The sequence below is a fragment of the Hyperolius riggenbachi genome, chromosome 5 (genome assembly GCF_040937935.1).
Source record: "Hyperolius riggenbachi isolate aHypRig1 chromosome 5, aHypRig1.pri, whole genome shotgun sequence".
NCBI classification, from domain to species: Eukaryota; Metazoa; Chordata; class Amphibia; order Anura; family Hyperoliidae; genus Hyperolius; species Hyperolius riggenbachi.
The window spans coordinates 408,220,022-408,231,236 of record NC_090650.1 but is presented as its reverse complement, the minus strand read 5'-3'; the positions used below and the strand labels follow the sequence as shown (position 1 = coordinate 408,231,236).

At 47.6% G+C, this 11,215-nt stretch overlaps 1 protein-coding gene across 1 annotated transcript in view; it reads left to right on the top strand.

The window, feature by feature from the left end:
• The first annotated feature begins 274 nt into the window (after positions 1-274).
• Positions 275-11,215, top strand: part of EIF3H (eukaryotic translation initiation factor 3 subunit H) — a 157,317-nt gene continuing 146,376 nt past the window's right edge. Inside the window, exon 1 of the mRNA XM_068237945.1 lies at positions 275-421. Coding sequence (XP_068094046.1) covers positions 332-421 — 90 coding nt within the window. The 5' untranslated portion in view covers positions 275-331. The remainder of the gene's footprint in view (positions 422-11,215) is intronic.

The following is an 11,215-nucleotide window of genomic DNA, read 5'->3' as shown; positions in this document are numbered from 1 at the left end:
GGAGCCACCTGTATTCAGAAGCACTCGGGGACATACGTGCTTCTGGATCTTTCAGGAACCTCCCCCCCCCTTAAAAATCCTGCGTTTGCCCCTGTGTATGTATGAGGCACAAATCCTGAAGAATGCCCCGCGTTCTGCTCTATGAATCCCAGTCCCACATACTCCCCCTCCCTGCATGCACTTGCACTGCCCATAACTAAGATGGCTCCAGCACAGCAGCACAAACCGGATATGACGCGCTGCTGCAGCCACTTCCTGTTTCCGGCACGCGTGGTCGCTCTTTCTCTCCGGCTCCCAGAGCAGCAGCACATCAGCAGGAGCAGCAGCAGGAATGGCGGCCCGCAGAGAGACTAGCAGTGCGCCCGCCACCACCACCACCAGCAGCGATACCGCCGTGAAGCAAGTGCAGATAGACGGCCTGGTGAGTGCAGGGCTTCCGGGGAGGGCTGTGTAATGGGGGTCCCTCTGCTGGAGGCTACCACTGTACAGTATATAGGGGGCCTCTCCGCTGGAGGCTACCACTATACCATATATAGGGGGGCTCTCTCTGCTGCCAGTATATAGGGGGCATCTCTGTGCTGTCAGTTTATAGGGGACATCTCTGTGCTGTCAGTTTATAGGGGACATCTCTGTGCTGTCAGTTTATAGGGGACATCTCTGTGCTGTCAGTTTATAGGGGACATCTCTGTGCTGGGGCTGCCAGTGTACAGTATGTAGGGGGCATCTCTGTGCTGCCAGTATATAGGGGGCATCTCTGTGCTGGGACTGCCAGTGTACAGTATGTAGGGGGCATCTCTGTGCTGCCAGTATATAGGGGGCATCTCTGTGCTGGGACTGCCAGTGTACAGTATGTAGGGGGCATCTCTGTGTTGCCAGTATAGGGGCTTCTCTGTGCTGCCAGTATATAGGGGGCCTCTCTGCTGGAGGCTACCACTGTACAGTATATAGGGGGCCTCTCTGCTGGAGGCTACCACTGTACAGTATTATAGGGGGCCTCTCTGCTGGAGGCTACCACTGTACAGTATATAGGGGGGCTCTCTCTGCTGCCAGTATATAGGGGGCATCTCTGTGCTGGGGCTGCCAGTGTACAGTATATAGGGGCATCTCTGTGCTGCCAGTATATAGGGGGCATCTCTGTGCTGGGGCTGCCAGTGTGCAGTATATAGGGGGCATCTCTGTGCTGCCAGTATAGGGGCATCTCTGTGCTGCCAGTATATAGGGGGCCTCTCTGCTGGAGGCTACCACTGTACAGTATATAGGGGGCTCTCTCTGCTGCCAGTATATAGGTGGCATCTCTGTGCTGGGGCTGCCAGTGTACAGTATACAGGGGGCATCTCTGCTGCCAGTATATAGGGGGCATCTCTGTGCTGCCAGTATATAGGGGGCATCTCTGTGCTGGGGCTGCCAGTGTGCAGTATATAGGGGGCATCTCTGTGCTGCCATTATATAGATGGCCTCTCTGTGCTGTGGCTGCCAGTGTACAGTATATAGGGGGGCTTTCTCTGCTATAGGCTGCAACTGTACATAATATAGGGGGCATCTCTGTGCAGTGGCTGCCAGTGTACAGTATATAGTTTGCCTCTCTGTGCTGCTAGTGTATAGGGGGCACCTCTGTGTTGCGGCTGCCAGTGTACAGTATATAGGAGGCCTCTCTGTGCTGGGGCTGCCAGTGTACAGTATATAGGGGGCCTCTCTGTGCTGCCAGTATATAGGAGGCCTCTCTGTGCTGGGGCTTCCAGTGTACAGTATATAGGGGGCCTCTCTGTGCTGCCAGTATATAGGGGGCATCTCTGTGCTGGGGCTTCCAGTGTACAGTATATAGGGGGCCGCTCTGTGCTGTGGCTGCCAGTTTACAGTATATAGGGGGCCTCTCTGTGCTGTGGCTGCCAGTGTACACGATATAAGGGATCTCTGTGCTGGGGATGCCAGTGTACACGATATAAGGGATCTCTGTGCTGGGGCTGCCAGTGTACAGTATATAAGGGGATCTCTGTGCTGGGGCTGCCAGTGTACAGTATGTAGGGGGCCTCTCTGTGCTGTGGCTGCCAGTGTACAGTATATAGGGGGCCTCTGTACTGTGGCTGCCAGTGTACAGTATATAGGGGGCCTCTCTGTGCTGTGGCTGCCAGTTTACAGTATATAGGGGCCTCTCTGTGCTGTGGCTGCCAGTGTACAGAATATAGGGGGCCTCTCTGTGCTGTGGCTTCCAGTGTACAGTATATAAGGGGATCTCTGTGCTGGGGCTGCCAGTGTACAGTATATAGGGGCCCTCTCTGTGCTGGGACTGCTGGTGTACAGTAGGGGCCTCTATGTGCTGGGCCTGCCATTATACCCCACCTCTTTAAAAGCACTAGTACACTGTAAACTGTATGCCTAGCAACATGCCTGAATAAAGGTTTATGATTTGGCCATGGCTCCCGTTCTGCTGCAAAGCTGCAGCCTGAATTGCTAAGCTATGCCATGCACCGCTATATGCAGTGTTATCCCCAGAAAGTTTTTCCAGCCGGGTGGCATGAAAAAGTAGCCGGGTGGGGCGAGATGAGAGAATGCAGGGCCGGTGCTTCTGTGCACAAGTCTGCCTAGAGGAGAAGGTGAGCTGATAACAGCCGAGTGCTCACCAAAACTAGCTGGGTGGAGCAACCGGCAAAAAGAGCCTGGGGAGAACACTGATCTAGATCAGCTGCGAGCTGCTGAAGTCTACAACATGCTGTCCAGATTTGCTCCACAATGCGATCTGGACGGAAAGTCACTTGTGCTGGGGATACATGGTACGTTTCTGTACCATGTATCGAGCAGCTGATAATATTCAGCAGGTCCGGTGATGCTGCTCTATCCCCACCGGCGGACAATAGCGGGGACGCGGCGGGAGTCGAGCCGCCGGATCGACCCGTGTATGCCCAGTAGCTGCTTCACTCTTATCTGGAGAAATGCTACTGATTCGGTCTGGATTTGGGTGTAGTGGAAATGGACCCTTATGCTGTGGATACACGGTACGTTTCTGTACCGTGTATCGAGCAGCTGATGCGGCCAGCTGATAATATTCAGCAGGTCCGATGATGATGCTCGATCTCCGGCCGCCGGGGACGAGCGGGAATCGTTCCGCGGGGGGCGCGGCGGGAGTCGATCCGGCAGCTAATCGGCCGCCGGATCGACCCGTGTATTTCCAGCATCAGACATGTTGCTATTCTAGATATGGAAAGTTCTTAACCACTTGCCGACCACCCCCAGCCGATGGGCGGCGGCAAAGACTGGGCCCAAACGACCGCAATACGCCCATCGGCGGGGGCGGCTGCGGGAGTGGCTATGCGGCGATCGTGTCATTCGTGACGCGATCAGCTGCCGGGGACTGGCTCCGCCCACCGCTCGTAGTAACCCGCCGGCCGTTCGGAAGCGCCGGCGGGTTACTAGCACCCGGATCGCCGCATTTACATTGTATAATAGGCTTTGTAATGTATACAAAGCCTATTATACTGGCTGCCTCCTGCCCTGGTGGTCCCAGTGTCCGAGGGACCACCAGGGCAGGCTGCAGCCACCCTAGTCTGCACCCAAGCACACTGATTTCCCCCCCCCCCCCGCCCCCTGATCGCCCACAGCACCCCTCAGACCCCCCCCCCCCTGCCCCCCCCCCCCCCAGACCACTGTTTGCACCCAGTCACCCCCCTAATCACCCATCAATCACTCCCTGTCACTATCTGTCAACGCTATTTTTTTTTATTCCCCCCCCCCCCTGCCCACTGCCCCCTCCTGATCACCCCCCACCCCTCAGATTCTCTCCAGACCCCCCCCCCCCCGTGTACTGTATGCATCTATCCCCCCTGATCACCTGTCCTGTCAATCACCCCCTGTCACTGCTACCCATCAATATCAGCCCCTAACCTGCCCCTTGCGGGCAATCTGATCACCCACCCACACCACTAGATCGCCCGCAGATCCGGCATCAGATCACCTCCCAAATCCATTGTTTACATCTATTCTCTCCTCTAAACACCCACTAATTACCCATCAATCACCCCCTATCACCACCTGTCGCTGTTACCCATCAGATTAGACCTTAATCTACCCCTTGCGGGCACCCAATCACCCGCCCACACCTCAGAACGTCCTCAGACCCCAGCCCTGATCACCTCGCTAGTGCATTGCTTGCATCTATTTCCCCCCTCTAATCACACCTTGAGACACCCATCAATCACCTCCTGTCACCCCCTAGCACACCTACCCATCAGATCAGGCCCTAATTTGCCCCGTGTGGGCTCCTGATCACTCGGCCAAACCCTCAGGTCCCCCTCAGACCCCCTTCCGATCACCTCCCCAGTGCATTGATTGCATCTATTTTCCCCTCTAACCGCCCCCTGAGACACCCATCAATCACCTCCTGTCACCCCCCTAGCACTCCTATCCATCAGATCAGGCCCAAAACATCCTGTCATCTAAGAGGCCACCCTGCTTATGACCGGTTCCACAAAATTTGCCCCCTCATAGACCACCTGTCATCAAAATTTGCAGATGCTTATACCCCTGATCAGTCATTTTGAGAAATTTGGTTTCCAGACTACTCACAGTTTTGGGCCCGTAAAATGCCAGGGCAGTATAGGAACCCCACAAGTGACCCCATTTTAGAAAGAAGACACCCCAAGGTATTCTGTTAGGTGTATGATGAGTTCATAGAAGATTTTATTTTTTGTCAAAAGTTAGCGGAAATTAGATTTTTATTGTTTTTTTCACAAAGTGTCATTTTTCACTAACTTGTGACAAAAAATAAAATCTTCTATGAACTCACCATACCCCTAACGGAATACCTTGGGGTGTCTTCTTTCTAAAATGGGGTCACTTGTGGGGTTCCTATACTGCCCTGGCATTTTAGGGGCCCTAAACCGTGAGGAGAAGTCTAGAAAATAAATGCCTCAAAATGACCTGTGAATAGGATGTTGGGCCCCTTAGCGCACCTAGGCTGCAAAAAAGTGTCACACATGTGGTATCGCCATACTCAGGAGAAGTAGTATAATGTGTTTTGTGGTGTATTTTTACACATACCCATGCTGGGTGGGAGAAATCTCTCTGTAAATGGACAATTGTGTGTAAAAAAAATCAAAAATGTGTCATTTACAGAGATATTTCTCCCACCCAGCATGGTTATATGTAAAAATACACCACAAAACACATTATACTACTTCTTCTGAGTACGGCGATACCACATGTGTGACACTTTTTTGCAGCCTAACTGTGCTAAGGGGCCCAAAGTCCAATGAGTACCTTTAGGATTTCACAGGTCATTTTGAGACATTTGGGTTCAAGACTACTCCTCACGGTTTAGGGCCCCTAAAATGCCAGGGCAGTATAGGAACCCCACAAATGACCCCATTTTAGAAAGAAGACACCCCAAGCTATTCCGTTAGGAGTATGGTGAGTTCATAGAAGATTTTATTTTTTGTCACAAGTTAGCGAAAATTGATATGTATTGTTTTTTTTTTTTCACAAAGTGTCATTTTCCGCTAACTTGTGACAAAAAAAAAATCTTCTATGAACTCACCATACTCCTAACAGAATACCTTGGGGTGTCTTCTTTCTAAAATGGGGTCACTTGTGGGGTTCCTATACTGCCCTGGCATTTTAGGGGCCCTAAACCGTGAGCAGTAGTCTAGAATCCAAATGCCTCAAAATGACCTGTGAATAGGACGTTAGGCCCCTTAGCGCACCTAGGTTGCAAAAAAGTGTCACACACGTACTCAGAAGAAGTAGTATATTGTGTTTTGGGGTGTATTTTTACACATACCCATGCTGGGTGGGAGAAATATCTCTGTAAAAGGACAATTGTGTGTAAAAAAAATAAAACAATTGTCATTTACAGAGATATTTCTCCCACCCAGCATGGGTATGTGTAAAAATACACCCCAAAACACATTATACTACTTCTCCGGAGTACGGCGGTACCACATGTGTGGCACTTTTTTGCACCCTAAGTGCGCTAAGAGGCCCAAAGTCCAATGAGTACCTTTAGGATTTCACAGGTCATTTTGCGACATTTGGTTTCAAGACTACTCCTCACGGTTTAGGGCCCCTAAAATGCCAGGGCAGTATAGGAACCCCACAAATGACCCTATTTTAGAAAGAAGACACCCCAAGGTATTCCGTTAGGAGTATGGTGAGTTCATAGAAGATTTTATTTTTTGTCACAAGTTAGCGGAAAGTGACACTTTGTGAAAAAAAACAATTAAAATCAATTTCCGCTAACTTGTGACAAAAAAAAAAAAAAATCTTCTATGAACTCACCATCCTCCTAACGGAATACCTTGGGGTGTCTTCTTTCTAAAATGGGGTAATTTGTGGGGTTCCTATACTGTCCTGGCATTTTAGGGGCCCTAAACCGTGAGGAGTAGTCTTGAAACGAAATTTCTCAAAATGACCTGTGAAATCCTAAAGGTACTCATTGAACTTTGGGCCCCTTAGCGCAGTTAGGGTGCAAAAAAGTGCCACACATGTGGTATCGCCGTACTCAGGAGAAGTAGTATAATGTGTTTTGGGGTGTATTTTTCCACATACCCATGCTGAGTGGGAGAAATATCTCTATAAATAGACAATTGTGTGTAAAAAAAATAAAATAAAACAATTGTCATTTACGGAGATATTTCTCCCACCCAGCATGGGTATGTGTAAAAATACACCCCAAAACACATTATACTACTTCTCCTGAGTACGGCAATACCACATGTGTGGCACTTTTTGCAGCCTAACTGCGCTAAGGGGCCAAAAGTCCAATGAGCATCTTTAGGCTTTACAGGGGTGCTTACAATTAGGCACCCCCCAAAATGCCAGGACAGTGAACACACCCCACAAATGACCCCATTTTGGAAAGTAGACACTTCAAGGTATTCAGAGAGGAGCATAGTGAGTCCGTGGCAGATTTCATTTTTTTTTTGTCGCAAGTTAGAAGAAATGGAAACTTTTTTTTCTTTTTTTTGTCAAAGTGTCATTTTCCGCTAACTTGTGACAAAAAATAAAATCTTCTATGAACTCACCATGCCTCTCACTGAATACTTTGGGATGTCTTCTTTCCAAAATGGGGTCATTTGGGGGGTATTTGTACTATCCTGGAATTTTAGCCCCTCATGAAACCTGACAGGTGCGCAGAAAAGTCAGAGATGCTTGAAAATGGGAAAATTCACTTTTGGCACCATAGTTTGTAAACGCTATAACTTTTACCCAATCCAATAAATATACACTGAATGGTTTTTTTTTATCAAAGACATGTAGCAGAATAACTTTTGCGCTCAAATGTATAGGAAATTTTACTTTATTTGAAAAATGTCAGCACAGCAAGTTAAAAAAGTCATTTTTTTTTGCCAAAATTCATGTCTTTTTTGATGAATATAATAAAAACTAAAACTCGCAGCAGCAATTAAATAGCAGCAAAAGAAAGCTGTATTAGTGACAAGAAAAGGAGGTAAAATTCCTTTAGGTGGTAGGTTGTATGACCGAGCAATAAACCGTAAAAAGCTGCAGTGGTCTGAATGGAGAAAAAGGCTCTGGTCCTTAAGGGGCGAAAAGACTGTGGTCCTCAAGTGGTTAAAGAGAACCTGTACTGAGTAAAAATATTTAAAATAAACACGTGAGGTAACTTCAAATGAACATTGCATAGTTACCTTGCCATCAGTTCCTCTCAGAAGCTCACCATTTTCTTCTGACAATAATCCCTTCCAGTTCTGACAATATTTTGTCAGATCTGAAATATATCAGTTGCTGTCAGTAAAATATCACTTGCTGTCAGTTATAGCTGAGTGGACAACTGATGTAGCCGGTAATGTCCATGTTTCCCTATGGCTCAAGTGGGCGATGTTACAGTTTAACTGTGTGCTGACCAGAAAGCTGTTATGGGTAATGGCCATTTTCAAAATGGAGGACGGAAAATTCCCTTGATCACAGTGAACAAACAGGACGCGGGAGAGGAGAAAGACACTGAGGCGTAGACTACATGGAAGGTAAGTATGACTTGTGTATGCTTATTTTGACTTTGAGAAATCTTCAAGCTTAAAGAAAACCTGAACTGAAAATTTTGTTAATGTTTTGCAAAGTATTTAAAACTTTAAATATTAATGGCTTATTTAAGTGTCATCTGTTCGTTTTAATGGGCGTCGTGACAGTATTGTACTGGAAATGTTTTCCAAAGATTTGCGCAGATGTGGTTCATTTTTCAAAATCATTAGCATTATTGTATGTTTTGTCTTATAGTTTTGCCTGTTCTCTTCTTACAAAAAATATGACTTCTGGGCACTTACAGGATTTTTTGTATGCCTGAAAGTTGTGTTGTATTTATGTCAGTGGAAGATAATAAAAGCTGAAGCTGCTATGGGGATAGCAATAGTGCGCTATAAGGTGAGTTAGGATTACCCTTTGTCATCTGGGTCATAAAAGTTCAATGTCAGTTGAAAGGTGTGTGAATTAGTGGTCTTATGGTTGCAGCTTCTGTAGCTAGAGGGCAGCCTTGTTTACATCAGAACATACTGATAGCCAAGTTGTTTGATTGCAGTGCAGCATCTGCAGCTAGAGGGCAGCCTTGTTCATATCAGATCATAGTGATGCTAGTTGTGTGATTGCAGTTTCTGTAGCTAGAGGGCAGTCTTGTTCATATCAGATCATGGTGAGGGTAGTTGAGAGATGTGTGAATTAGTGGTCATGTGATTCGTCACATGCAGCATCTACGTAAAGAGGTGTTTTTTTTTGTTTTTTTGTTTTTTTTCCCCCTTTCCATCCAGGGTAGCCTGAGTCAATTCTGTAACGTTTTGACTGGGGCTGCTTGACCTCACTGCACTCACACAGCTGCTGATTTAGTTACATTTCAGGAACATTCACTGTGTTCTAATATGACACAGGCAAGGCCTGACAAACTACACCATCTAATAGCAGTCAGTTTTTTTTGTTTTAAAATATTTCGTCCAAATTTATGGGATCACTTTTGGTGTCTACACTGTGGATCCTTATTTGAAGATTCTGTTTATTATGGGAATGAGTAGAATATATTGTTTACAAGCTCTGCAGTAGAATCACAATGATAAGGTTCCACTGCCGCAGCACTTTGCCAATTACTGGCAAACAGCAAATGTTCCCAAAACACTGGTACAGGGTTCCAGGCCTAATGCTATTAGCCGTAGACCCTGAGCAAGCATGAAGATCAGGTGCACTGACTGAAGTCTGACCTGATTAGCAGCATGCTTGTTTTTTGGTGTGTAATTCAGACACTTCTAATGCGTGATAGATCAACAGAGTGCCAGGCAACTGGTGTAATTTTTTTTTTTAAGGAAAAAATATGGCAGCCTCAATATCCCTCTCAGTCCAGGTGGGCTTTTAAGAATTTGCATCTTGTTTCTTGCTAAAAGCCTGAAATAAGGTGGAGAGTTTTTTCTTTACAAACATGGCATTTCTAAAAGCAAAAGGCAGATTTAGGCAAATCTCTCTTCCTTTCCATGCTTCTTCCTGGAGTGAAATTTGAAGCCCCCCCTTTAAAGTGGACCTGAAATCAGAACTCCCTCTCTGCTACCACTTCAGGATTCTGCGTACGCTTAACTACGCCCCTGAATCCTGAAGTGGTTTCCATGGAAACCGTTCCATGTCAGTTCACGGAGGGTGTCTCCGTGAACACCCTGCGAGCCGCCGATTGCGGCTCGCAGGGTAAATGTAAACACGCGGGGAAGATGTTCCCCGGTGTTTACATATATACGGCGCTGCTGCGCAGCAGCGCCGTAGAGGAGATCGGCGATCCCCGGCCTCTGATTGGCCGGGGATCGCCGGCATCTGATAGGCTAAAGCCTATCCTATCCGGCGCAGGACGGCTTTCCGTCCTGCGCCGCACACGGGACGGGAGAGGGAGGGAAGGAGGCAGAGGGAGGACTAGTGCTGCGGAGGGGGGCTTTGAGGAGCCCCCCCCCCGCTAGGCGCGGCAGCGATCAGACCCCCCCAGCAGGACATCCCCCTAGTGGGGAAAAAAGGGGGGAGGTCTGATCGCCCTGCCTGATTTCTGATCTGTGCTGCGGGCTGAAGAGCCCCCGCAGCACAGATCAGCCAAACCACCCGGAATCCGGAAGTGGTTAAAAGATACACAGCAGCATAATAACAGTTTACAGGAAAACATTTGTTTGTTTGCAGCCAACAGAACTCCTGCAATAAATCTGCAGTATGTCCACTTACTGCTTTCATGGAAGCAGGCAAATGGTTAACCTCTTGTGTTTACAAAATGAGCTGAGGCTGCCGAGATTTCTGAGTTTACACAGCTGAGAGCACTAATTACAACTGTGATTACTTGCAGCTGAGGGGGAAATAAGAACCTAAACTGGGTGAATTCATCTGTTCCCCTTGTGTCCAGTGCATGATTTCCGATCCACTTTAAGCCATTATTGCGTACCTGTAGCCCATGTGACGGCGATGCGCTGTGTTCAGTCGCCCCTGAAAAGTGTTGACAGAGCGCTTTTATGGAGGCCGAGGTGAACACTTTACATTTCTAGCCAGTTAGCAATCGTAGTTAAGTTACTGCTCCTCAGCAGACATTACAGCGGGATATAACCTCATCCATTATTGCTCTCCAAGTGCTCAGCTCAGCAGTTTATTCCTTATTTAATACCGCTATCCTCACAAAACAACTCTGCTCTGGCATCCAGGGAAGCCTCTCTGCAGAGCACCCCGTGTTTAGCATTCATGGAGCAGCTCCCAGGAAGTCCATGGTGAGCAGTGCGATCGCCCTCTCCCTGCCTGTAACCATTCTCCTACACTAAATATTAGCTTACCTTTTTATTCCCCTCGTAAAGAACTGAGTACTTCTGTATGGTGGCTTTTATAGTGGGCCGGTTTATGGTGGTGTGAGAGCTTTTACCGAGGATGAAGCCTGCATTGTTTTGTGTGTGTTTTTTTTAATTGGTCTTATCTAGCCCATAACAGACATTCATGTATGGATGATTCTTCTTCTGTGTGGAAGTTTAAAGGAGAACTCCGCCTGACAACATACAGTAGTAAGTTGGTCATACTGAAAGAGGCAACGTAGAGACCGAGTAGAATGTAGTAAAGCATTCAGGGTACCCACTTTTATGGTGATTATCCTGGTTTCAGTGTCAGAAACACTTTCTATATCTGTATATTGCTGCAGTTGGTATGTTGCCCCGCCCTCTCTGTGATGTTTTAGCGTAGTCTGATGTCACGAAATCTCCTCCCATTGCACTCTGGGAGAGTATTTTGT